General features: G+C 48.0%; 14 protein-coding genes across 14 annotated transcripts; 7 read left to right on the top strand and 7 right to left on the bottom strand.

Moving 5' to 3' along the window:
- Positions 1-928: 928 nt before the first annotated feature.
- N7487_006004 (nuclear transport factor 2 family protein) lies at positions 929-1,315 on the top strand (the record flags this gene model as incomplete). The annotated part of the gene is made up of 1 exon (XM_056873751.1): positions 929-1,315. One exon carries the CDS (start codon positions 929-931, stop codon positions 1,313-1,315), a length of 387 nt encoding a protein of 128 aa, XP_056731471.1.
- A 798-nt stretch (positions 1,316-2,113) lies between these two features.
- Positions 2,114-3,769, top strand: N7487_006003 (uncharacterized protein; the record flags this gene model as incomplete). Its single annotated transcript, XM_056873750.1, has 5 exons — positions 2,114-2,210; positions 2,270-2,515; positions 2,577-3,389; positions 3,456-3,629; positions 3,687-3,769. The coding sequence occupies 5 exons, from the start codon at positions 2,114-2,116 to the stop codon at positions 3,767-3,769; spliced, it is 1,413 nt and encodes a 470-aa protein (XP_056731470.1).
- Positions 3,770-4,759: 990 nt separating this feature from the next.
- N7487_006002 (FAD-dependent oxidoreductase) lies at positions 4,760-6,163 on the top strand (the record flags this gene model as incomplete). The annotated part of the gene is made up of 2 exons (XM_056873749.1): positions 4,760-5,746; positions 5,804-6,163. The coding sequence occupies 2 exons, from the start codon at positions 4,760-4,762 to the stop codon at positions 6,161-6,163; spliced, it is 1,347 nt and encodes a 448-aa protein (XP_056731469.1).
- A 644-nt stretch (positions 6,164-6,807) lies between these two features.
- Positions 6,808-8,023, bottom strand: N7487_006001 (pectate lyase family protein; the record flags this gene model as incomplete). The annotated part of the gene is made up of 5 exons (XM_056873748.1): positions 6,808-7,272; positions 7,332-7,417; positions 7,483-7,568; positions 7,620-7,846; positions 7,913-8,023. The coding sequence occupies 5 exons, from the start codon at positions 8,021-8,023 to the stop codon at positions 6,808-6,810; spliced, it is 975 nt and encodes a 324-aa protein (XP_056731468.1).
- A 285-nt stretch (positions 8,024-8,308) lies between these two features.
- On the bottom strand, positions 8,309-8,596 carry N7487_006000 (uncharacterized protein; the record flags this gene model as incomplete). Its single annotated transcript, XM_056873747.1, has 1 exon — positions 8,309-8,596. The coding sequence occupies one exon, from the start codon at positions 8,594-8,596 to the stop codon at positions 8,309-8,311; it is 288 nt and encodes a 95-aa protein (XP_056731467.1).
- Positions 8,597-9,077: 481 nt separating this feature from the next.
- On the top strand, positions 9,078-10,395 carry N7487_005999 (isopenicillin N synthase family dioxygenase; the record flags this gene model as incomplete). Its single annotated transcript, XM_056873746.1, has 6 exons — positions 9,078-9,218; positions 9,273-9,425; positions 9,487-9,567; positions 9,616-10,002; positions 10,061-10,240; positions 10,291-10,395. 6 exons carry the CDS (start codon positions 9,078-9,080, stop codon positions 10,393-10,395), a joined length of 1,047 nt encoding a protein of 348 aa, XP_056731466.1.
- Positions 10,396-11,135: 740 nt separating this feature from the next.
- On the top strand, positions 11,136-12,661 carry N7487_005998 (FAD-binding oxidoreductase; the record flags this gene model as incomplete). Its single annotated transcript, XM_056873745.1, has 3 exons — positions 11,136-11,267; positions 11,317-12,478; positions 12,537-12,661. The coding sequence occupies 3 exons, from the start codon at positions 11,136-11,138 to the stop codon at positions 12,659-12,661; spliced, it is 1,419 nt and encodes a 472-aa protein (XP_056731465.1).
- Positions 12,662-12,853: 192 nt separating this feature from the next.
- N7487_005997 (putative aldehyde dehydrogenase) lies at positions 12,854-14,553 on the bottom strand (the record flags this gene model as incomplete). The annotated part of the gene is made up of 4 exons (XM_056873744.1): positions 12,854-13,172; positions 13,234-13,939; positions 14,007-14,457; positions 14,505-14,553. 4 exons carry the CDS (start codon positions 14,551-14,553, stop codon positions 12,888-12,890), a joined length of 1,491 nt encoding a protein of 496 aa, XP_056731464.1. The 3' UTR covers positions 12,854-12,887.
- A 494-nt stretch (positions 14,554-15,047) lies between these two features.
- Positions 15,048-16,034, bottom strand: N7487_005996 (YoaK family protein; the record flags this gene model as incomplete). Its single annotated transcript, XM_056873743.1, has 2 exons — positions 15,048-15,745; positions 15,917-16,034. 2 exons carry the CDS (start codon positions 16,032-16,034, stop codon positions 15,048-15,050), a joined length of 816 nt encoding a protein of 271 aa, XP_056731463.1.
- A 675-nt stretch (positions 16,035-16,709) lies between these two features.
- N7487_005995 (CTAG/PCC1 family protein) lies at positions 16,710-17,143 on the bottom strand (the record flags this gene model as incomplete). The annotated part of the gene is made up of 2 exons (XM_056873742.1): positions 16,710-17,031; positions 17,100-17,143. The coding sequence occupies 2 exons, from the start codon at positions 17,141-17,143 to the stop codon at positions 16,710-16,712; spliced, it is 366 nt and encodes a 121-aa protein (XP_056731462.1).
- A 1,077-nt stretch (positions 17,144-18,220) lies between these two features.
- Positions 18,221-19,326, top strand: N7487_005994 (isocitrate lyase/PEP mutase family protein; the record flags this gene model as incomplete). Its single annotated transcript, XM_056873741.1, has 3 exons — positions 18,221-18,430; positions 18,485-18,632; positions 18,704-19,326. 3 exons carry the CDS (start codon positions 18,221-18,223, stop codon positions 19,324-19,326), a joined length of 981 nt encoding a protein of 326 aa, XP_056731461.1.
- Positions 19,327-19,455: 129 nt separating this feature from the next.
- Positions 19,456-20,689, bottom strand: N7487_005993 (uncharacterized protein; the record flags this gene model as incomplete). The annotated part of the gene is made up of 4 exons (XM_056873740.1): positions 19,456-19,934; positions 19,986-20,445; positions 20,498-20,547; positions 20,596-20,689. 4 exons carry the CDS (start codon positions 20,687-20,689, stop codon positions 19,456-19,458), a joined length of 1,083 nt encoding a protein of 360 aa, XP_056731460.1.
- Positions 20,690-20,966: 277 nt separating this feature from the next.
- Positions 20,967-23,271, top strand: N7487_005992 (uncharacterized protein; the record flags this gene model as incomplete). Its single annotated transcript, XM_056873739.1, has 12 exons — positions 20,967-21,031; positions 21,094-21,164; positions 21,214-21,677; positions 21,730-21,774; positions 21,830-21,896; positions 21,952-22,210; positions 22,273-22,372; positions 22,423-22,520; positions 22,571-22,588; positions 22,639-22,822; positions 22,891-23,023; positions 23,075-23,271. The coding sequence occupies 12 exons, from the start codon at positions 20,967-20,969 to the stop codon at positions 23,269-23,271; spliced, it is 1,701 nt and encodes a 566-aa protein (XP_056731459.1).
- A 238-nt stretch (positions 23,272-23,509) lies between these two features.
- On the bottom strand, positions 23,510-25,630 carry N7487_005991 (beta-N-acetylhexosaminidase; the record flags this gene model as incomplete). The annotated part of the gene is made up of 1 exon (XM_056873738.1): positions 23,510-25,630. One exon carries the CDS (start codon positions 25,628-25,630, stop codon positions 23,510-23,512), a length of 2,121 nt encoding a protein of 706 aa, XP_056731458.1.
- Between the last annotated feature and the right edge of the window lie 63 nt (positions 25,631-25,693).

Here is a 25,693-nt window from a genome sequence, read left to right as displayed (position 1 = left end):
AAGCAAAAGGATACGATACTATATCAGTGTATGAAGTTAAAGATACTGAATGACAAGAGTACCTAGGTACTCTAGAATACGAGTATACGGGCAATACTATCGACGAACGAACCATTATAGCATAAACGACCCTATAGGGCTACTCCATTCGAGTTATAGTTAGTCTATAGGTGATCGGATTTGCTCACTACTTAGAACTTGGACCCCGAGCATCACCAGGCGATTAGTGAGCACCTAATGAGAATTTACATATGATCCGTTATCATGGGCGTGACTATATGAATGTAGTCTAAGCGCCCTCAATCAAATCTGCTCAAATAGGAAAACTGGGAAAACTCGGTACATGTGTAACGTGTCCGTGCCCAAGTATCGACGCAAAAGTCGCCCGAAAGAATAATAAAGTAATCTCATCTTATTAGTGACGAGCACCCATCCAGTAAAAATATAAAAGTGCCATTCCATGGGTCACATTCCATGGATGGACGCGTGAAGGTGGATGCCCCTGAAGCCCAGTGATAGCAGGGCCCTCAAGCCACTGACTACCGGACGTTGAAACGTGGAGAATGACGCATGTCAAGCATATCCCCAGTGCTATTTACGGTCGTTTGAATCGAAATGGCAGCAAATGGCAGCCAGAATATGCTGATCCCCGGAGATTAAATTGTTTGGTTCTCAACGTCATCTGACGTCATTTTTTAATATAAAGGTACACCAGATGGCAAAACAATAAAATCAAGGTCAGGGACGCTCAAGGCCATTTACATTACAATCTTTGCTTCTGGTTTCTAGTTTTCTAGTTCGTCTGAAGATACCATTCATATTCGCATTCATATTCGCATCGCAACATAGCCCAAACAGCGTGTCTCCTCTATACCACCCCCCACCAGTTCCAAGTTATACACAACTTTACAACCCATAACCACCCACTATGCCTTCAATGCACGAACGTATCCGCGAGGACCTCCTCAACAAAGAACGTGCACTATGGACAGCCCTCACATCCGCTGATCCAGCACCGGCCATCTGGAAACTCAGCAACCCAGAAGCCTGTTTCCTATTCCCTCAGATGCGCATCATCACACTCGAAGACGAAGACGCTTTCAAAAAAGCCGTCCGACCACCCTTTCACCGATTCGACGCCTACCAGTTCGAGGAAGTACGAGTCATTATCGTTGATCTGATGGCCGGCGTGGTCACATACAAGGTCCGCGCTGTGCGTGGGAAGAAAGAATACACTGCCTCGGGCTCGACGACTTGGAGTCAAGGGTCAGATGGGGAGTGGACGCTGGCTTGTCATCAAGAAACTTTGATGTGAATGGATTATGTGTCAAATTGTGTTGTTGTTTTATTTTTTTTGTATACACCCCGTTTCTTCGATACCTCTTGCGATGCGGACTGGGGGAATCTGATCTTGGCGAGCGGCGAACGTGTGTTTTTAGTGATATGATGCAATGTATCACGAATGAACGAATCTTTTAATGCTAGATCATGATTGAAGTTATTTGAAATTAAGAATTGATTTTTTAGTGGGTTAAGTGGCTTTCTTAAGTGATGTCGTGGCGAATCAGCGACTGATAAGCCAATTAATGCGATGATCTCTATGTACGTACGGAGTCGATATCTAAACCTTGCTTTTTTTGATTGGCAATCTTTGAAGCTGCATTATGATTGATTGATTGATTGATTGATTTCTTCTTTTTGAGGCTGACCTATTTAATGATTCAGTCGTGGCGCAGTTTTTTTTTTTTTTGAGCGCACCAATTCACTAATGCAAGCCTCCTTGCTCTATCAGCATATTTTGACAAGGGATAGCCCATCACCCACCCCAGCCCGGCTTGTTATTAGCCGAATCATGTCAGACAATTGCATGATAAATCACGGACTTTGTACTCCGTACGGAGTACGGATTACGGAGTAAAATGGGTACGGAGTGCGGAGTAAAATCGTGTCAAATCCTTCGACAGGGGTAATATATGGATTCCAATAAAGATATTAATAAGCAGGTATTCTTCGAGAGAGGGAGAGTAGCTGGTCTGTGTAAAACCCAAGAAAAGCCCCCTTTTTTCACTAAACACGATCATTAAGCTCAAGGAACAACCTGGGGACAGACGCTATGACAGTCGCATCAGACCACCAAGAACCATGGGGCTTCCAATGGCGATCATCCACTTATTTCATTGTCGCGACAGTGGGAGTGGCTTTGCTCACAGGTAGGCTCTTCGCGCATATAACCTTAAAAAAAAGAGGCATATCTTAACCCATGCCATAGATATGTATGTGTATGGATTTATCGTTCCACTTCTTCCATTCGTGCTAGAGCATCGACTGGGAGTTGACCCTTCGCTCACCCAGCGGATAAGCACAGCCCTGCTAGCCCAGAGCGCGCTTGTGATGGTCGTGGCAAGTCCCCTGGTCGGGTACCATGCTGATCGCTCGGGCGCGAAACGTGGCTGGCTGTTATTTGGACTTGCGGGTGCATTGTTGGGCTCTTTGATACTCGCCACGGCGACTTCATGTAAGTGACGACCAACTATCCAGGAATGACATTTCCAGCGAGAGAATTAATTTTAGTGCAGTATGGACTTTATTTTCCGGGCGCCTGGTACAGTCTGTTGCATCCACTAGTCTCTGGGTGGTAGGTATGGCTACACTGGCGGACAATGTCCCTACCGGCGAGCTGGGGAAAATGTATGGGTTCGTGACTATTGCCATTGGCGTAGGAACATCGGGCGGACCACTTGTGGCTGGTGTTCTGTTCGATATAGGTGGGTACTGGGTGGCTTGGTCCAGTGTCCTTTTCGTTATTGTGTTTGATGTGATCCTACGATGTCTCATGCTGGAACGGTCGCGTGCCACCGGTGGACCAGTTCGCGCGGAGCGGGACGGGCAGGATCCAGAGAGGGAGGCACTTTTGCCACCATCAACTGACCCAGATCAACAGACAAGCGATCAGGCTGTATCGGAGAAAACGGGGATACACTTCTATCTATGCATGTGTAGCAACGGTCGCTTCATTGGTGGTGTGGTTAGTTATTTCTGCTTCGCCGTTTTAACCGCCAGCTTCGACACAACCCTTCCTCTCCATGTGCGCGATGCGTTCCATTGGGGAAGTCTCCCCGCTGGTTTGTTGTTTGCAGCTTTCCAGGGCCCCGCGGTGTTGTTTAGTGTTCCTGTCGGCTGGCTGAAGGATCGAGTGGGGACTCGATACCCGACCTCGATCGGGTTTGCTCTTCTGGTGCCTTTATTGTGGCTGATCGGTGTTCCTGGGGACAAACGGTTTCCCTGGGCCAGTGATGAGAGGATTGGTTCGATCATATACAGCGTAGCTATCACCTGTATCGGGATTGTGATCTGCTTGCTCAATGGGGTGGGTATGATGGAAGCCACTCGTAAGTTTTTTTTTTTTTTTTTTTTTTTTACGTCACGTTGGGAAGTGGATCATAACGATTTTCCAGAAGCCGTTGATGAGATCGAAGGAAAGAACCCCGGAATCTTTGGTCCGAATGGCGGATATTCGAGGGCAATATCAGTTTCCAGTATCAGTTGGACGATGGGAATGTTTGTTGGGCCGATTCTCTCGGGATATGGTACGGAACAAATCGGATATTATGGAATGAGTTGTCTGTTGGGTTCGTATAACCTCCCCTGTCCGGATTTCTTCATGTCGCCACGCTAACGGCGTCCAGCGGGGATGTGCGGACTTTGTTCTTTGACCGCCTTCTGGAATCTAAAATCGTCTGTGCCCTCGAACCAGGAGACTGCGGAATGAGAGAAATCAAATGTCCCGCATTTGATATTGCTCAGATTCCACCAGTGTTTGAGGTTAGAAAGGGCTATCTCGCTTAAAAAAAAAGGGAAAACAAAGAAGAGGCAGAAACCGAAAAAGTTAGTTTTTTCTGACAGGCCCGATTTGTTTTTTTTTAACTTTAGCGCAACAAAAGCACCGAAAGGGGGGCCGAGTACTTTGGAAGATGGAATATGCATAGAAGGTTAATGGTGCCATTCATTCAATCCTTACCGAGGTAGCAATATATAAATCGAAGCACACGCTCAACCCCAGACTAGAACGGAAAGAAAAGTTGGAAATGGAAGTGGAACTGTAGATCCAAATAAACTGGAGCTAATGAAGTCCTAAGTGGAGGGAAATGACTCTTAAGTGGTCGTTCAGTGGTCTTTCAGTGGTCCATCTTCTAGTCTCCAGTCCCAAAGTAGACAAAACTTGGCAAAGTAAGACAAAGCGACAAACGCCGCTGTCATTTTCTCCGGTCCGACGGGTTCTTTCCGTTAGACTAGTTTCCCGAGCTCCTGCCGCAATTGATTCTGAGGTGTATCTTTTTTTTCTCCCAAATTTCATCTATTTTCATATTTTCTTTGTATAAACTTCCCACGGACCTTCTAGAGTTCCCCCAGACCCCACGCCACTCGCAAATGCTTACCTAGATAATCCCCCATACTTTGTTTCCATGGTTGAGTACTCCGTAGACCTGTCTCTAGGTGTGAGCTATACATTCAAAATTGTGATAACCATGGTTGAAAATGTGAGACTCCACCTCGGATTCCACGGAAGCAGAGGCCGAAGCATCTCCTTCCCCGGCCGAACTCTAGAGGATTCTAGCCCGTTAGTTTTTTTCTTAGGTGCATAGTATATATTAATCCTTGAGAAATCGTCAGATTGAAAATTCTGCGATATAAGCTCATGCCAAGATAAATTCCTTCAGGGTACTTCCCTCCCTCTGAAATCTCCTCTACACTCAGCACAATGGAACCAATTAGCCCCCCACAGAATATCGCCATCATCGGTGCTGGCATCGCAGGCATCGCGTGCGCATTGTCTATATCCCGGGAACTCTCTCCCTTTGTGCCGAACCTGAAAATCACAGTCTACGAGCGACATGACATATTATCGACTTCCGGCGGTGCGATCAATTTGACCCCCGTCGCACAAAGGCATCTCGCCCAACTGGGTGTGCTAGAGGAGTTGGACCGGATGGGTCCCGAAGGTGGTGCCGATGTCGATGCCATCGAACTCTTCTCCATGCGTTCGGGCCGCTCCATCGGCTCCATCAACTTCACAGACAACCAGGGAAAAGGATTTGGTGGATACAAGGGCCGAAGAGTCATGCGGATTTCTTTATCCGTGGCCATGTTAACCGTGGCGGAGCGGGCTCGGAACGTGGAAATTGTCTTTGGCAAAAAAGTGATCGGTGGCGAGGAATTCGAGGATAGTGCCGTCGTGCATTTCCAAGATGGCACACAGGCCGTGGGAGACTTAGTCATCGGCTGCGATGGCGTCCACTCGGCGGTCCGAACCCGATTCGTGGACGTCGACCGGCCGGCTGAGTACACGGGTCTGTCGTTTTTGCAGGCCACGATTGACTCGGATACAATTTCATCCCCCACTCACTTCCGCACATCATCGCTCAATATCTCGCGACATGGCTCAATGCTGGCCAGCTATTGTGACCGCGATTGCGAACAGATCTTCGCTGCTGCTATTGTTCAATTTAGCCGTGAATCGCTGGCCCGCTATCGGCTAGAGCCCGGTCAGGATTGGGCCACCCAGCACAAAATTCGCTGCGCCCTCCGTGAGGAGGTAAGAGATCGCTTTGGCAAATGTGCCATTCCCTGTATCAAAGAAATGATTGAGGGTAAAGCGGACTGGATGCTTTACCCCGTATATCAAGTTCGCCCCGGAGGACGTTGGTGTCTGAATCGAGTTATTTTGCTGGGCGATGCAGCACATGCGGTATGTTTCAATCATGGAGACCCCACCTATTTGGTCATTTCTAACAAAGCTATACAGATGCCTCCGCGTGATGAGTCGGCTGCATACGCACTGGACGACGCAATTTTGTTCTCTCGAATTCTGGCCAGCTATCGTTCGGAGCCTCTGACCGAGGCTTTCGATGCATACGAGACTCTTCGTCGCGATACAATCAACCATGCATTCAAAGAGTCCCGTCGTATGTGGGAACGAAACCGTGAGATGGGATTCTTGGAGGGCAGAATTAAGGAGTGGATGATGACTTTCCATCTCAAAACCAACGTAAACGCACGTGAGGCCGCATGGGCCTTTGACGCAACTAAGATGGCCCTCCCCACACCAGCACCCAGTGAAGATTTGGTTTCGCTGAATTCATTCTTGAGGGACCGAACTCTATGAGCAAATGGCATTTTTAGAAGATTGGGGCGGAGTTTGGGTTGGCCTGCATGGACTGGAGCGTGAATCATTTCAATTAATCGATACCCGGTAATTAGCTTCTAGAATATATCTAAATCGATATGTTCTTGGATGTTTCCTCAAAAATATTACTTTGTCTTTCATTTTCTCGGACTTGTATCTGCTTAATGTTACTTTTGGTCTATCCTTGGGATGGCCGTTACGTTTAGGTGCTGTCCACTCAACCTTGGAACGGAACAGACAATGGGTTGACCCCAACCTGTCAAAATAGTTAAAATTTCTTGTTCAACTAATTTCTTCATCTTAATTCACTTGTAGAATTATTAAACCAATGCTAGGCAGATGGGTGGATGTATATAGGTTCTCCATCTCATGGCCTCCGCCATTTGTTCGTTCTGTTTCCATCTTATCTTTTGAATTTGATTGATGAGGTGCTCTGCTATATACTGTGGATATTGAACCCCACAATGTCGTGTACTGTGAATTTTACAGGATATTATTGCCAGCAAAAAAAAGATAGATTTTCTTAGATACTAAACTACAACAAGTTCAACCCAAATAGACACGAATTGCGCTTTTCAGACAGCAATTCCATACTTGCTACAAACCTTCTCCCAACGAGATGCTTAGAAGGTGAGAGTCTGGCCAGCGGTACCAACGACAGAAGCCTTGACCTTGGAGGAGCCAAGCAAGTCGTAGCTGTAGGGAACCGACTTCAGGGTTCCAGCCTCGGCAGTGTTCTCTCCGCTGCCGAAGTCGTTGTCGTTGGCTACAGCATAGCCAGAGTCGGTAGAGTAGAGAGGCTTCTTGCTATCAACAAAGGTGTTGGACTCAACCAGAAGCTGGGCGCCCTGGCGGGTGTTGATGCCGTCGGAAACGTTCTCGTAGTAGCTGTTGTAGACGTGGCCAGTACCGAAACGGAAGGAAGGACCGCGCGAGTTGATGTTGTACCAGTAGTTGTTGTTCTGGGTGACGTGCAAGTAACCGGTGTCCTCATCGCCGTTGCTGTCGGAGTGTCCGATCAGGGAGGCCTTCCAGTGGTCGTGGATGAAGGTGTTAGAGACAGTGACGAAGTCGGCAGCGTGGGTAATCTTGTTCATGTTAGTATCTGTCGTTTATTGGAATTCGATATCTTGTGATATAGACTTACATCAATGAGTCCATCGTAGTAGTCCTTGTCGTGATCCCTGTCGGACGAGACATCGCAGTGGTCAATCCACACATTGGTCGATTTTTCTAAGCCCAGTCAGCCTTTCTCTTCTTTCCTCAATGGACGAGGTCCCTCAGCATGATGTACTTACGAACACCAATGGCGTCACCGTTCTCAGCAAGAACCTTCTGGACACCCAGGTTGCGGATGATGACGTTCTTCTGCTCCTTGACCAGACTATATTGGTTTTAGTATCATTTCGAATCGATGTTTGGAATGACAACATACAGGCCAAAACCGCTCAGGATAGCCTTGGAGTCCTTGCCGATAATGCTAGTGTTGCTTCCAACACGAACTTGCTTGGCGGCCTCGGTGATGGTGCCGTCCACAATGACAACCTTGGCATCATCGCCAGTGACTGCGGAGGTGAAGGCAGCATACGACGAGACGGTGGTAGTAGTGCCACCGGCACCACCGTTGGTGCCTCCATTCTCGCTGGCATAACCAGTAGCGACCTAATTTAAAGCAACGTTAAGATATGGCGCAAGAGGGTTTCGAATGAATCGCGTATTGATACTCACATCATCGAGGTTTCCGCGCTTTCCCAGGTAGGTTGTTGCAGTAGGAGCTCCCAGTGCAAGGCTGGACAAGCAGCCAAGCAGAGAAACTGCCATCAAGTTGAAAGGAGCCATTGTAGATGAATGAAAAAAGAGAGATTAAAGGAATGAAAGAGCAAAGTGAATCGCCAGGATGCTTTGCTAGAGTAGGTGAGGGTTGATATCAGAATATTGAGAGTATTATCACGGTCGACCCGGGGGATTATATACCATTCAAGAGCTCTACTAGGCTATATGAGTTTCTGAAACAAGCTACTCCGTACATCCACCATTCTCTCCTGATTGTTGGAGAATTTGCGTGCTGGATAATCTCTTCCGGTGCGGCCGAACCGAAGATTTACCGAGATGGACATGATGGCATCAATTCTCCGACGTGGAAAGTATCAGATTGACGCTCCAGGGGGTCTCCCCTGTGGTAGCCAAGATCACATCACGTTCCCTCTGAAACACAAAGCTTGGCATGAATTGGTTGAAGTTTGCAGTCTGGAACGGGATTGAGAGCTTCCGGGCCAAGAACGTTCCACCCGTGCGCACGCGACTGGATGGAGGCCCCTTGGATGGAGAAATATTCATCAGCGATGAGCTGCTTGTTAATTTATTCTCCGGGGCCTCGTTGCCGGAAGAACTTCCACAAATAGTTTGATACATCAGGGGTGAGTTCTTGCCAAGTGTTCCGGGGTTTCAACAAAACCTCCTAGTCTTGGCATTCAGACACGTACAGAGGGATGTTATATTTCCATCAATGACCCGATTTTATGAAGCATAAACCTTCATTCCCGCATGTTGCTCAGAGTTAGCATTGGTCATAGGAAATTTACCCTGTATATGACGTTTTGAAGTATGTTGATAGTGGAGGGTTCAATAGTATGGGGTAAAATGACGTGATCGCGTTAGTTAATGAAGTCTTTTGACAACCTCAACTTTCGGATCTCTGAGAATTTGACAGATTTACTGCATATTCAACTTGGTCCTGAAACTCTGCGGAATATTCCGATACGAGCTCCTCCCGAGGTCCTCTCCGCGGACCGTTTCGGCTGAGTAATAATCCCTGTTCCCCGGGCCCTTTCCACTGGATTTGCGGGGAAAGCAAACGATCCCAAGATACTTCAAGTTGATCGCAATAGGCGGAATGTCAGAGACATTTTCATCCGTGCCAATCGTCGACTTCGCTCGGCTGAACGACCCTGTGACGAAAGATGAGGAGCTCTCAAATCTACGTGAAGCTATCTTCGTCGTCGGGTTCCTATATTTGACCAACACCGGATTAGAGGTGCGAATCACAAACAATGTAGGGGACCAAGATACTGATCCAAAATTGAGATAGAACCTAATTCGTCATACCCATGAAAATCTACCCGGACTCTTTGCTCTGTCGACAGAGGCCAAGGAGAAATGCAACATGATTAACTCGCCATCGTTTCTCGGCTATACTCGCCTCGGTGCTGAGACCACTGCGACAAAAACAGATCTCCGCGAGGTGAGATTAATTTCATTTTAAAATCTGCTATAGTTCTCGGGCACTAATTCGGTCGTTCTAGCAATTCGATTTTGGCACCCCTGGCGTGAAACCCTGGACAGAGCAGGACCCCTTCTGGCAACGGCTTGAAGGGCCTAATCAGGTAAGTCGCCCACTTTGGACGCGTGTCCCAACTACTAACCCCCAATAGTACCCAGATTACCCAGGGGCTCAAGGTCTAGTTGACGAATATATCGCGAAGACTGATGGCCTAGCGCAAGCATTCGTACGTCTTGTCGCAGAATGTCTGTCCCTCCCACGGGATACATTTGATGGCTTCAAGGGTAACATGAGCCGGCTAAAATTTGTCAAATACCCACCTGCCGCGCAAAACTCCCAGGGTGTTGGTCCTCACAAGGACTCGGCGGGTCTTTTTACTTTCCTGTCTCAAGACAACACAGGAGGACTACAAGTACTTAACAAGAACGGAGAATGGATCGATGTGCCTCCTATTGAGGGGAGCCTGGTCGTAAATATCCAACAGGGATTCGAAGCGATTACCGGAGGGATTTGCGCGGCCACGACACACCGAGTCATCGTATGTTTGCCATACTATTCATCACTCATCGGCCGTTCTAACCCGTTGCGACTCATAGGCGCCCACTTCTCAGACCCGCTATAGTATTCCGTTCTTCCAGGGCGTGAGACTAGACTTAACTCTAGATCAGCTCAAGGAATCCGCTGCTCACATTGTGCAACGAATTCCAGCCTCTGACGATAAGAAGAAACGGGCAGTTGATGTGCCGAGTGAATTCCTATCACCTTTGTATTCTTGCGTGAGTGGCTCTAGTTCGACTATTTCATGCAGGAGACTAACGAATCGTAGTTCGGTGAAGCTCATTTGAGAAATCGCATCCTAAGCCATCCGGATGTGGGTCAGCGGTGGTATTCGGAACTGTATGCAAAGTATTCTCAGCAGGTCCTAAAATAGCCTAGGAAAGGAGTATTGCGAATCCTAGTTAATTCGTCCTAATTAACATGGAATCGGCTACTAACTCGGCATTTCAACTTGCCAAGGATCTGGACTATCCACAAAAGCAGGATCAGCATCACCGATGCAGTTTGACATCGTTTGTGCCTCTTTGTATACGAATTGCATCGCGTTGCATCATAGGGAAAGATTTCAGTTCAGGCTGCTTTCAGTCAATAGAATATAGCGTTGTTTTTCTTCTTTCTAATTCCATTAGAAATTCAACAGTTGAGGGGGCATCTACAAGGTAGAAGTGAAGTCTATAAATAGGTATAATATCAGCTTCTATTCCAAGTATGAGATTAGGCGGGTTGAAATTTTATTTCTTGCACCAAGTGTTACTTGCAAGAATCCAATTCACCACATACTCGGAGTATATTTCCATCTGTACTATTTTGAAGGGAATCTTGAAGCAAAAGCCGCTGGACTCGAATATATATATATATCCGGCAAAAAAGCATGGCAAAACAAAGGCCGAGACAGTGTGAACCCCAACTTATACATAAATTTCTAAGTGGATTAAAAGCAAAATAGAAAATACTAATAATTCCCAAGGCTTTGTATGAGTACCTACCGAACTCAGGGGTATCCTTGTTCTCTATCAACCAAGTGTTGCTCCAAGTGTTACCCCAAGAGCAATACGGAAATCCCCACAACTCCGCGGGGTAAATGTTTGTGTTCATTCTTCCCACTCTCCAACCATGCCCGAAATCAATTCTACAGCCCTCGAGGCTCTGCGGAGCCGCCTAAAGACCGCGACTATCTATACACCTGAATCAGAGAGTTACAAAGATGTTATAGTCCGATGGTCGGACACTGGAATGAAATATGCGGTACGCAACATAGACATAACAAACAAGCCGACCGACTGATAAATTGCAGGGTGTCGTAGTCCAACCCATTGATGCGTTGGATATCTCAGCCGCACTGTCGTGGGCACAAGAGCATAGTATCGACCTTGCTGTGAAAGGTGGAGGTCATTCATGTGCCGGCACAAGCTCGAGTGATGGTGGCTTGGTCATTGATTTGTCGCGCATGAACCAAGTGACGGTGGATACCGAGCAGAAGACTATCACTACCCAGGGCGGAGCAACCTGGAAGGAAGTGGATGATGCCGGTGCAGCTCACGGTTTGGCCGCTGTAGGGGGTACCGTGAACCATACCGGCGTTGGCGGACTCACATTAGGGGGTGGTTATGGCTGGCTGAGCGGAGCGTACGGCCTCACTATTGACAACCTCCTGTCCGCGACCGTCGTTTTAGCCGATGGTCGTATTGTCACGGCCTCTGCCACCGAGAACACCGACCTCTTTTGGGGGTTGCGAGGTGCAGGGTACAACTTTGGCGTTGTGGTGGATTTCACTTACCAGGCCTATGACCAGAAAGATCATGTGTACTCCGGGCTCCTTGGATTTACTCCTGATAAGTTGGAAGGAATTATGGATGCATTGAACGAATCTCTAGCTAATCCCGACTCTCGCTTTGGTGCGATGTGCATTTTTACGTTGGCACCTGATGGATCTGGGCCGATGATTCTCGTGATTGGTTTCTACAACGGCCCACGCGAAGAAGGCCAGAAGAAATTTGCCAGTTTCACAGCCCTTGAGCCAGTTCTGAATACCCTTGATATGATCCCATACTCTGTGGTCAACACCCTACAGAACCCCGCAGCGACCTACGGTGATCGGAAGTCTTTCAAGGGCATTTTCTATGCGCCGCCATTGGATCCTCACTTTGCCAGGGTGATCTTCAATGATTTCATGGCTAAGATTGAGAGTGACCCAGATCTCAAGGCGTCTGCCATCATTCTCGAGTTTACCGACATGCGCAAGATTTGCGAAGTGCCGCTGACTGCAACCGCCCTGGCAAGCCGAAACCCTACTCAGAATGGCATCATATTTTTGAGATGGACCGACTCCTCCAAAGACCTTCAGCACCGTGCTTGGGCACGGGAAGTCCAGTCCAAGTGGAAAGCTGAGTTGGATGCCAGAACCACAGATCACGGTGTGGAGTTGAGCGTGCCTCAGTATATCAACTACGCAGAACGTGAGTCCACTGCACCCAAAAATATTTGCACCTCGATAGATACTAACCTCATACCCAGCTGGTGACTCGGCGGTAAGCAATATCTACGGCGTGAACCTCGAGAGACTGCAAGAGGTGAAGGCGAAGTACGATCCAAAGAACGTTTTCCACAAGATGCAGCCAATTCCAACGGGAAAGGACTAGTATGAGAGAGGACTCGATGAAGTGAAAGAAAGCGGTTGATAGCTGGCCTGCTCTTGAAATCGTTTCTGGGACTTGTTCTCCGAGCAATTTGCGTTTTCCTTTGATGTGATTGCACAGAAGGATCTATATTTAAAGGACGTACAGTTCTATTTATAACCAGGAGAATCAGGAAAACAGATTACAACAAATTGAGGGATGATATGTCCTATTCAGCTATACATAACACTCAGAGCCGTGGAAGAATGTTGTACTTCACAGCCTTCACAGTAGTCCAACCCTCGAGAGCATCCTCACCCATGTCGCGGCCAAATCCACTTTGCTTCACTCCTCCAAATGGAACATTGGGACTGAGCATCGCCCAGGCATTGACAGTCACTTGGCCTGACTCAAGTTCCTTGATCACGCGATGAGCGCGGTTAACATCATTGGTAAAGATGGCCGCACTGAGGCCGTGATGAGAGTCATTGGCTTTGAAGATGACTTCCTCCTCCGTGGTGAACTTGGCAATACTCTAAAATTTATGACCGGATTAGCATTCAAAATCACGAAGTCGTGCATGGAAACGTGCTTACCGCAACAGGGCCGAAGATCTCCTCTCGCATGATTGTCGCATCATCGCCAACGTCCGCGAACGCGGTGTTTTCAACGAAGTATCCCTTATCACCAATCCGCTCACCACCAAATAGAAGCTTGGCTCCAGATTGCTTTCCTTGACGAATGAAGTCAAGAATCTTCTCATGCTGCACACGACTAACTACCGGCCCCTTTGTAGTAGAAGCATCCAAAGGATTACCAGCGACTGTCGGAGCATCAGCAGCGGCCTTTTTGTAAGCCTCGATGAATCGATCATAAATAGAGGCCTGAACGTATATACGCGATCCAGCCGCACAAATTTGTCCATTGTTGGCTGTGATTCCAATGCGAGTCCAGAGAAGTGCGTTTTCAATATCGCAGTCGTCAAAGACAATAGACGGACCCTTGCCACCGAGTTCAAGACTGACTTTCTTCAGGTTGGTTCGGGATGCTGCTTGCAAGATCTTACGTCCTGAAAGTTCACTACCAGTGAAGGCAATCTTGCGTACATCCATATGTTCCGACAAAGCTTGGCCTGCGCTAGCGCCTTCGCCCGTAACGATATTCACAACTCCAGGAGGAATGCCGGCTTCCTTCACCAGCTCGGCAAGCTTCTGGCCGTATAGTGGGGATAGCTCGGAAGACTTGATAATCAAAACGTTACCGGTGACCAGAGCAGGAGCCAGCTTCCAAATAGTGATCATCCTGAGAACATGTTAGAAGTCTTTGAGGTTCCGGAGTGAGTACGGGTCGCTGAGAAGGGAAGGCTTACAGCGGAGCATTCCAAGGCACAATCGCACCACAGACACCCAAAGGCTCGCGATGCGTATAGGCAATGCCACCATCCATGTCAAGTGTCTTGCCATCAATCTTCCCGGCCCAGCCTGCATAATATCGCAGACAGCCGAGTGTCTGCGGGATGTTCATCCCGATTGAATCAGTATACAGAACGCCTGCATCGACGGCCTCTAGTGATGCCATATCCTGGGCATCGCGCTCAATCAGATCTGCAAGTTTGAGCAATAGCTGGGCTTTGACTGGTCCAGGAACTGTTCTCCATGTTTTGAGTGCTGACTTGGCCGAATCCACGGCCTTGTTGATATCCTCCGGGCCTGCAGCGGAAATTGTTCCAAGTTTATCTCCAGTCGAGGGGTTCTCCACTTCTAGGGTTTGACCGGTAGAAGAGGGGACAAATTCATTGTGGATAAAAAGCCCCGTTGGAACTAGGAGGGTTAGCGACGGTCATATCTAGGGCTAAGGACGGACTTACTTGTAATTTGGCGGCCTTGGATGCCCGTGACAGTCAATTTCGAAGACATTTTTATTGTTGTGGGAGAAATTAGTAGTCAGATAGGCAAAATCCTTCATACTGTAGACGTTTTATATGCCTTTCGTATCTGATTTCTTCGGAACGTTCCGTCGCGCGGAACTGTCATCAGTCCATAGGGCCCACAATTCCCGAGGTATGAGGACTAATCGGTCCTCGAAAGAGGGGACAATAAATTGTTTGGAGCGGATTTGATTAAAGTCCTCGAAATCGATGACAGAGATTGCATATGAACAAGAATGGACGGTCACCCCCAAGACGCTGCTTTTGTGTGCAATTTTCGTGTTTTATCTTCTAGTTGTAGAGTGCAAACAGGGGCATAAAGCCAAAAACTTTTTGAAGCGCATGACATTCTCCCTTATATAACCATTGAAATGAAACGTTCATCATATCATCATTCCCTTATCCGACGGGACCTATCCTGTGTGTTTCAAGATGACAACGGAGTAGTGACCGTGGACGGAGATAAACGGCGTAAGCCTCTAGCTATGGCTGGTATTCGGTCAATCCTTTGAACTCTACACCGACATTCCTTGACCGCTGTGTCAAGTCTGCCTCAGATAACCTCAAGACTGAACGGAGGAACTCACGATGCCCTCTATTTAGCTTTCCAAAAAGCCCAGGCCAAGACGAGCAAGCCCTTAATACCAGCCGACAGCCAGAGAATGGGAGCAACCCCCCGGTGACTTTAGTAACCCATCCACCGACGATGGCGCCCACGAGAGTTAGCACAAACGCAATAATCCGCCGGTCGCGTTTCACATTCCTGATAAGAAACAGCTGGGGGTCTGACATCAAGTCGCAGAGAAGACTGGTAATCACCACGGTCGGGATCTCATTGTATCCCAAGGCACGACTCGCTACAATCTGACCGGCAGACTGGATACTAAGGAGAATTATCGGGACTTCCTGATCCCATGGGGGTGCTGTTTGTGATCCTTTACCGGCTAGCGTACTAGAAACGGCACCTCCTTGAACCAGTCCAGCCGTAAGTAGGATTATACTGGCCTGTAGCAGAAAAGACAGCATCAATGATACTCGTCGCCGAGTACCTAGGATGCGATGTAAGCGTGCGAAAAGGAAGGATCCCAGGATGAAACATCCGATGGACGTGAGCGAGCGTGCCCAGCCATATGGACGGAGGTTTTGGTGTGATGCACCAAGTCCGACGAAGATGGTATTTCCTACAAGCCATGGTGATTAGCCGACCCTGATATGGGATTGTGGATGAGTGAGGTTCTGATCTTACCTGTTTGCATAGAGACAAAAGTGTTGTAGGCTATGTATGTTAGTGTCAAATGTGCCACAATTGAGTATACGGGACCTGGACTTGTTCCTACCTCTGTATATCGTACTATCCACAAGTCCCGATGTCAAACAACAAGCAAAAAGTAGGAGGTCGGCATGCTCGGGCTCGAGTTCAGCCTTTAGAGATGTTGAAAGTTCACCGAATGCATCCTTTTCATGGTCCATCTTGGATGTTATTGACTACAAGGAGAGAGAAATGAAGAGGATGATGGAAACACAAAGAGACACAGGGAACCATCGAAATTAAACACAACTGACAGAGGCATTTTTTTTTCTTTTCCGTGGCGATTGAAGGACAAGTGAATAAACTATGAAATCTGCCAACGCTTCCTTCCCCTCCCATCCCCCGGTCAATCGCGTCATCTCACCTAATTGATGCACCCCAAGACGGGGCCAAGATGGAGCGAAAAACTCCGAAGCTCCGCGGACATCTAAGGAATCTGCAGGAATTGAAACGAGATAAGGATAGCCACTATCACATGTCGTGCATAGCGCCCTTGGTGTTTCCGTTGGAAGGGGCCGTAGACCAAGCCGGCTGCATACCAACTTAGTCTCCGATGCACGCCTAGAGTGCCAAGGATGACCCGGTGGGATGCGCGTCGGCCGGCTGCTTGGCGGCAGCTTTCTTCCCCCAAACCCCATCTGCAGACAGGACTTATGTCACTATGGGTTTTCATGGAGGGGTTGATGTACGACCCGCTGTGCATAACCCCCAATCCTTGTGGCAGCCAAGCGTCTCAGGGCCTCAAGACACAACCTCCCGATAGGGCGATGCCGAAAACAATGAGGCCAAGACGGACGGCAACAATAGCGCAAATCTCTCTAAGGCAAATCCAACATTCATCCCTCCATCTCGGCCTTGAGAACGTCGATATCCAATTCTGCCATGACGCCAAGCACTACACCTAGATTTTCCATAAATCCATTGACAGAAACACGCAGCATACGGTTGGTTGTCGCAATATATTTTACCATCAACACGGTTTTAGCCTCATCGGGGTCTTGCTTTTGCTTCTTTTCCTGCGGCTGGGATGGTGCTTCGACCGTCGGAGTCCCGAGGGTGAGAGTCCGTTGTACGAAAGGAGATAGTTCGGCGTCAACTTCCAAAGCGCGTAGAGCGCATGATGCAAGACGATTGGTTGGGAGAGGTAGGGATATTGTGCTAAGTCAAAAGGTGAGTATTGCTTGCCCTTGTTTTGGAGCTAGTTTGGAGGTGGGGGAGGGGCTTACAGTGAGTAAGGGAACTCGGGATTGGTTGGTTGTGTGGGAGCCATGATAAGCGTGCTTGAGTTGGTAAAAGTAAAAGCGGATCGTCCTTTTGAGTGTAAGAGGGCGTATTCCAAGCAACAGGGGTTAAATGAGTTCCTGGTATAGTGAGGATGGTGGGGGGTTAGAAATTGGCGATGCAGTTCGGAGTCCCAGAGGAGGAATTCCGGCCCGGGGGAAACTGCATGGCTGACTCAGCTCCACGGTGACGGATCCACCTGGGCATAGCCCAATAAGGTTAGAGGAGTCTTGACTTACCTACCTTGGCACTTCGTGTACACAAGGTACACATTGCACGACAGTACGCGTTGATTCGCTACACAGCACTACAATAGCACCTTTTGTGTTTTTTCGGGTGATGATCTCCCGGTCTGAAGAGCTTGGCGAACGAGGGTCTTTGTGGAACGGTGCATTGAGCCAAGAGAAGCGACCCCTCTGAAGATGCGTGGCGAAGATCTCTCCTGTGAAAACAACGCAAAATGCATTGCAAAACTTTACAATATGCAGTCATCTTGCCAAGGTACTCAGATTGATTAAATTTCTCTGAGAAGCAAGCCCTCAGGATCAACATAGTGGGTCGAGTTCCCCGTCTCCAGCCTATCCCAATCAACTTGGAAAGCCCAATATAAACGTGCATTATCTAGATCTTGGCTCTCCGTACGGAGATATATGTATGCGACGCTATTGTGGCTCTTGATTGATGGGAATAATTTGAACACCTGCCCCCGCGACTAGCGCTGTTAATCTTGCGCAATTAGTCTCGCGCAATTAGTCTCTTCATGGACTCACTCAGCTGAGGTCATCTAGGATCAGTACGACGCGAAGGAAGATAAGCCATCTGAGCGTCTTGGCAGATGGTGGAATGTTACATCCCAAAGAAATCGAGACTTTTGCCTTTGGTGAGATGCTTTTGTCCTCTACGAGCAGGCAGACATTTCTCCTCTGGGACTGGCGTCTCTGCACGTAGCAGAACTCGCTTGCGGGGCATAGAACTGGAAAATATAAAGAGCAGCATTGTCCTTCGACTGTAGTACAAGAATCCAACTGTCCAAACAAAAAGACATCTCCTTTACCAAAGTTCAAACATGACTATCACTATCACCGTCGAGAAAGATGGATACTACGAGGTCAACGGGACCCGGCAGGAGCCCACTGTCTCTCTCTATGTGATTCCTGCAGCTTCCAAGTTGCGTCGCATGCTGAAAGACACCAAAGAGCTTATCGTGTGTCCTGGTGTGTATGATGGCCTCTCTGCTCGCATTGCCATGGAGGTTGGTTTCAAGGGACTGTACATGGTAAGAAATATGATCTCTTAACACCACCTCACTGTATGCTAACCAAGCTCACAGACTGGTGCTGGAACTACCGCATCACGCCTGGGAATGGCTGATCTCGGGCTGGCCCAGCTTCACGACATGAAGACCAACGCTGAAATGATCGCAAACTTGGATCCCTTTGGACCTCCATTGATTGCAGACATGGATACTGGCTACGGAGGTTAGTGATCCGCACTTTGAAAATAACAGACCATTATCGCTTGTTTGAAAAGGAGTCTAACTTTCTTCAAGGCCCTCTAATGGTGTCAAAGTCTGTGCAGCAATACATCCAGGCGGGCGTGGCTGGCTTCCATATTGAGGATCAGATCCAAAACAAGCGTTGTGGCCACCTCAATGGCAAGAAAGTCGTTGGCCTGGAGGAATACCTCATGCGAATTCGTGCCGCCAAGCTGACCAAGGATCGCTTGCACTCGGATATTGTTTTGATTGCACGGACCGATGCACTCCAGCAACATGGCTACGAGGAGTGCATCCGCCGGCTGAAGGCTGCCAGAGATATTGGAGCTGATGTTGGACTACTTGAGGGCTTTACTTCAAAAGAGCAAGCCCGTCAAGCAGTCCAGGATCTGGCACCTTGGCCTCTTCTTCTCAACATGGTTGAGAATGGAGCCAGCCCTCTCATTACCACAAAGGAGGCCGAGGAAATGGGCTTCAGAATCATGATCTTTTCATTCGCCACCATTACCCCAGCTTACATGGGCATCAAGGCCACTTTGGAGCGCCTCAAGGCAGATGGAGTAGTCGGTGTACCTGACGGACTAGGGCCACGAACGATCTTCGAGGTTTGTGGTTTGATGGATTCCATGAAGGTCGACGCGGAATCCGGAAATGACGGGTTTGCCGACGGAGTCTAATATCTAGGTGGTAACTAGTATTGATATATGCATGTTTTGCGTTGGACAAGCAACGGAGTTTCTATTAGCTAGATATTCAAATTGGAAGCAACAGTCGCAATATACAATTTCCCCGCATATGTCATCGTTTTAAATCTCATCCGAGTCTCGGTCATCTTCGTGAGATTCCATTTCATCGCTCATTTCAACCGAAGGGGTTACCGGGGGAATTCTTTTCACAATCTCCTTTTCCACGATAGACCATTCGCCCTTTTGAAAAACCTTATATAAACCAGGCCACAAGCTAGCTTGGACGAATCCATCCGAGGTATCTTCCTCTGTGAGCGTACGCATTTTCTCATCCCGGAACGGTAATCCATATTGATAACTACCCCAAAAGATGTATCTGTCTTCCTGACAATCCAATTTATGTTTGAACTTGATGCAGCGCGCAATAATGTCATGTAGCTGTTGCATGCGTTTTGGTCTGTCGGTGACAGCATAACGACCGAAGCAAACTTCTACCTTCTCGATGATCCAGTTGCACTGTTCTTGTAAACTGGGGGCTTCTAAGGATAGGATGGCAGAGCTCATCGCACATCTCCAATGCCGGGAAATGTGGTTAGAGACTTCTGTTGTTAGAAAGTAGTAACAATGGTGATCCTTTTCTGGGCGCTTACATTGTTTATCTATTTCGGAGTCGATCTTGCGAAGATAATTACTCCAGAGGTGATCAGCTCCAACCATAAATCGGTTCCAAAACGACCGATAAATTAGCGTGGCAATGTCCGCTTGGATGATATCCAATGTTGAGATATCAAGCATATCTGATCTTGACGTGGGATGCGTGGCATTGTTTCTTTGTTGCGGTGTTGGCCTTGCCGTGAAATGAGTAAACCTCCAGTGTGCAAGATCATGGTAGAGTATACACATCTCTCGCTTAGCTTCTTCATCGGGGAATGTCTCAATCCCAGCTTGTAGGCTTGCTATCTTGGTCATGAGGATCCGGTTCTCTTTTCTGGCTACTTTTGCTTCGTTAATAGCATTTTCGAGAAGTTCGCCTCGTTGACGAGCCTGCTCCTCTGCGAGTATCCGTCCCCTCTGAAAGAACCCTACTTTTTGTTCTGCGATTTTGATTCGCTGGTTTGTTCGTTAGATAAAACCAAGTGCGGAGGGAACGTTCATCACAGACCTCATGGAGCTGTTCAACCTCGTCACACATGGGCTTATGATCCACGCAAGCTAATGAATTTAGCGAATTCCATGTAGGCCATGGTGGTAAAAACGAACCAACAGTAACCTGTCCCCATTTCGAGGACGAATCTGGGGAGGTTTGAGTACTCTTGTTCGCCTGTTCAGGCTCCGGTTGGTCTTGAGAACACATTGCGTGCCGATAGTTGAATGATGGGAAGTTTGAAATACAATTTTTACTCATGAAACATTCTCCAAATCGATGACAACACAATTACCTGATGTGGTAGGAATATGCCTCACGCCGACGCTCATTGCGGTTAAGCGCAGGAGTCGATGATATCAAACTTGCGAAACAGCAAACATTTGATCGAAGAAATATCATTTATTAGTTTCCCATGCCGTAGAAAACTTTTCACTTCCATTACTTTCCAAGACTCGCTAAGAAAGACACAAGGTACAAATTCAATATGGCGACCACAGAGGAGCGACCAAAACTCATAGTGGGTGTTGACTTCGGAACAACCTTCAGCGGGTAAGTATCCATGGATATCATATGTTGATGGTAGTGATGGAGTAGTTGACTAACATTTACAGCGTTGCCTGGGGGTTGAAAGACTGCCCTGATGAGATTGAACTTATTCAAACATGGCCAGGTGGTGGCAACAGTGAGTCTAGAAGACAGCAGACAAGTTCATGAAACTAAATATTCAACAGTCACAAGCCAGAAAGTTCCAACCCTATGTTCCTACGACGGCAAGCATACGAAATGGGGTTATCAAACTGACCAGTTGATCCATCCGGGCAAGGAGCAGCGGCTCATCCAAGGAGTCAAGCTTTTGCTAGATGAAAGCCAGAAATTCCGCTACACACCTGCTAGTAAATCTCAAGAGGTTATAAAAGACCTGAATAAAACACCGATGGAGGTGGCTGGTGACTACTTGGGGAAATTAGTCGCCCACGCCCAGGATGTCTTGACACGCCGCTTTAGTACTGCGCTGCAAACCATGGACTTGGAATATATCCTCACTGTCCCCGCTGTATGGTCTGACAAAGCCAAAGATCTTACTATGCAGGCCGCACACCGAGCTGGTATATCTCCTGCGAGTTTGGGACTCCTGTCTGAGCCGGAGGCAGCTGCGGTGTGTGCAATTCGGACAATTCAACCAAATACAATCGCGGTATGAATCTCATCTCACTATGAATTGGAATTGATAATCTGACCAAATGTAGGAAGGAGACTGCTTGGTTGTCTGTGATGCTGGAGGTGGAACAGTCGTGAGTCTTCCTAGTATGGAACTGATTGGATAAATTTGAGTGACAATCATTATAGGATATCATTACCTATCGCGTCAAGGAAGCCGACCCTTTGAGGTTTGAGGAAGCCACGAAAGGAACTGGTATTTATCAAAGGCTCGTACACTTATACTCTTGCTTCTCTCTGACACATTCTAGGCGCTGTTTGTGGCTCAGTGATGTTGGACGAAAGATTTGACGCACTTATCAAAGACCTCATTGAGGAACAGTCAGACCAACCGATCCCCCAGTCTACCGTAAGGGCTGCAAGGAAGTACTGGCAAGACTACATCAAGCCTGGCTACACAGGTCCTCTCGACGACAATGAGATGTGTGAGCTAGGATATTGGATCCCAGTTCCCGGGGTTTCGGGGATCTCAAACGTCGAACTTAGCGAGGGGCACTTATATCTAGATAGGTACGTATAAGAATATCTTTACTTCACCACCTCAACTATGGGCCACTCTAATCCAGATACAGGGAACAAGTGAAGGGAATTTTTGATCCTATCATCGAACAGATCAAGGATCTTGTCACTGAGCAGAGAATGAGCGTCAAGGAAGCAGGTTTTTCAACTAAGGTAAACTCCCAAAGGACTTTTAAAAAAAAGGCTCGTTTAATTTAAATTAGGCTATCATTCTGGTTGGGGGCCTTGGAGCCTCGGAGTATCTCTTTAAGCGTCTACAGGCTGCTTCCGACGGCATCCAAGTCATGCAGCCCCCAAACGCGTAAGTCCTTGACCTCTTGCTAACTGAACCCAATACTGAAGTAATAATAGGTGGTCTGCTGTTGCCCGGTGCGTATGCAAATCATTCTCAACACTTGCTTTGTACCTAACAGGCTTAGGGGTGCTGTTATCCGTGGCCAGGAAGGCAACCAAGTAGAGAGTCGCATTGCCAGATGCAGTTATGGCGTTGATATATCAGTTCGGTTTGATTCCAAAGTCCACCGCGCAGATGAAAACCTTAGATGGTGCCCCTATGAGGAGGAATGGAGGGTGGACAATCGTATGACATGGTATATCCGCAAAGTGAGTAACCTCCAGTGTCATGAACATATTCCTTGGAGGCTTTAAGTGCTCAACTGAGGAACTTTGAGGGAAACCCCGTGGCCGAGAGTGAGCCAATAGCGATGAACTTCTACCGTGCGGTTGGAGTTGACCACTCTTTTGTATTTCGGTCAAATTTGTGGTTTTGCCAGATGGCCACACCTCCCAAAGAGAAGAACTCCAGTATGCCCCGGTGTTGCTAATATATAAGACGTATTTTACTAACTTGGACAGGTGTCGCGAAACTGTGTGTGCTGGAAACAGATCTGAGCAGAATCCCGAAAGAGCTTTTTGAAAAGAAGAGGAACTCCAAAGGGAAACAATTTTACCACGTCAGGTACGACTTGGTTTTAACACCAACCTCTGCATCGTTGTTGTTTGATCTACAATTCAATGGTGTTTCCTACGGGAGCGTGAGATCTCGCTATTGAATTCTACTACGGTCAGCCAGGAGAGGTATGTACCAAGATATCTGGTTTGAAAGGGACTTTTCGCCTATGATAAGCGGGGCTATGTTTCTTCCAGGCTCAATCGCTTGATCGCTTGAAAATGGCTCCATGATACAGTTGAGAAGACAGAGATAGCTAGCAATATGAACCTGATATTTTTTTTTCTTAGAATGGAGTATGTAAGGCAAAGCGTTCTAGCTAGTTTCACCGATGTTCAATATCAACCATCCCTGCTACCCTGAAAAACAGCCAAATGTTGCAACCCCGAGCCTTCCAAAACATCCAACGGCGCCACAAAGGCCATCTGACCCCATGAGAAAACTTGATTCTTTCCGCCGTAGATGAAGACTTCAAAACGGCCGACAAAGGCCCCATCCACCCACACACGACTTCCATAGATCTCCTCCGTGGAAATAGTGACCTGTGAGTTGCGGGGGATTGTCACAACCTCGTGGCTTGAGGTAGTCTTGTTAGCCCAGATTCGTCCAGGTTGGTCTTGCTCGAAGCCATCGGCCTCAGCAACAGATCGAAGTGGGTATGGCCATCCATCGGAAACAAAAGTCAATTCACCGTCTGATGACAATGTAAGTGTCGCATCGGAGGACTGTAAAAAGAATGGACCCGTGATGTCTAGTTCGAGGGTATAACCCATTCCCTTACTGCCATAGCCTAAATTATATTTATCTTGGTTGGAGTTTGTTGCTGGCCTTTTCCAGGAAAGCAGAGGTCCTGATCCACGACTCCTTTCTCCTGGGAGGCGTCGGTCAAGATTTTGTCCCACGGCTTGAGATGATAATTCTGCGATAGATTTTCCCAAGGTTTGATCGTGCAGGCGAGGTCCACGCGCACCACACCATGCTTGTGAAGCCACGACCGGGATGCCATCACGGATTGCATAGTAGGCTTCTAGTTGAGTAGTGGCGTCCGGCCCGCTGTCATTCCAGGCAGCCAAAAGAGCACCTGGTACAGCTGTTGCATCCGGTTGTTCAGTCGTGTTCACGGGGTTGAAGAGCTCCGGTGTCCACTGCCATCCGTCCTGATCGGCGAAGTTGAGAACGCGGGCATTGTTGAAGAACTGAGGATAGGGGGCTGGGCTGATAGGCACATGGTTGCTTTTCAGCGACATATAGGCCCACCAATCCTCCGAGTTGATGACTTGGTAGCCATTGTTGGCTAAATCAACTGGATCTGACTGCCCATACTGCCAGTGTTGAATGGTCACATTCTTATCAATGGTAATGTTTGATGGCTCGTATGTTCCCCAAATACGGACACTTTTGCCAGATGTTTCTTGCACAAAACGGGACATTTCGTTCACAAACTCAACATAGTCATCAGCAAAGTTAGGATCGTACTCATCGGCGCCGATGTGCACCTCCTTTGTGTGGAACCAAGGAAGGAATTCGGCCCAAATGGACTTCATCAAAGGAACAGTGTCCGGATGGGATAGATTAAGCAGGTCCTTGGAGTCCAATGCAAGCTTGGGTCTCCATTTCGTAACCGTGAGACAATGCCCGGGGCTTTCAATTTCCGGCATCACTGTAACACCTCGCTGAGCACAGTGGTGCTGGAAGTCATCAAACTCAGCCCGGGACAAGGTTTCATTAGCACGCTGGACAAGAGGATGAAGAGCCTCGTTTTCGGGATGCAAAGAGAACTGCGAGTAGACGTCATTCCACGTCTCATTCTGACCGCGACTCAGTGGGTAGTTGTCAGTCGCATGGTACTGGAACTCGGACATTTTGAAGAACGAGGCATAAGTGCACAGATCCTTCAAGAACTCCAGGGAATACCATTTGCGACCGGCATCTAGCAGAAACCCACGAGTTGCGTAGGCGGGGGCATCTGCCACGCGACCGGGTGGTAGGGATGAGCGTGTCAAAACGAGCTGCTGGAGGAGCGTTCGCGTCCCCCACCACATACCTCGTGCCCCGGAGCCTCGAATATACACACTACCATCTTTGACCTCCAACTCATATCCCTCCTCGGTCTCGCGTCCATTTTCATATGTAAACCGCTCTGGGTTATTTACGCGACCGAGGAATATTCCCGACGCGTGTTCGGGAAATTGCTTGACCGTGCGGAGCTCCCAAGAACTGTTCGTCAACTCCTGTAAGTCATCGCGAAAGGTGTTGGCAAATTCGGATGCCGATGGTGGAAGCAGTGTCAATCCATGTTGATCCTTCCAGCTACCGAAATCGGCATTCAGGTAGATTGTCCGGTCGGTGGTTGCTAATGAAAAGCCTTTGTTATGGTTTGAACTGGTGTTATCAAAGTGCACCGGGGGCAGGATCTGCAGCGCAGACGCGACTGCGGCGAGGGAAAGAACAATCCACTTCATATCTGGACATTGTGATGTTTCTACGATGGGAACCGGCCTTTTTATGCAAAGCAAGGGGTTGTA

The sequence above is a fragment of the Penicillium crustosum genome, assembly GCF_028827405.1.
Source record: "Penicillium crustosum strain IBT 35664 chromosome Unknown utg000002l_segment0_segment0, whole genome shotgun sequence".
NCBI lineage: Eukaryota > Fungi > Ascomycota > Eurotiomycetes > Eurotiales > Aspergillaceae > Penicillium > Penicillium crustosum.
This window is presented reverse-complemented; position numbering and strand designations above follow the sequence as displayed.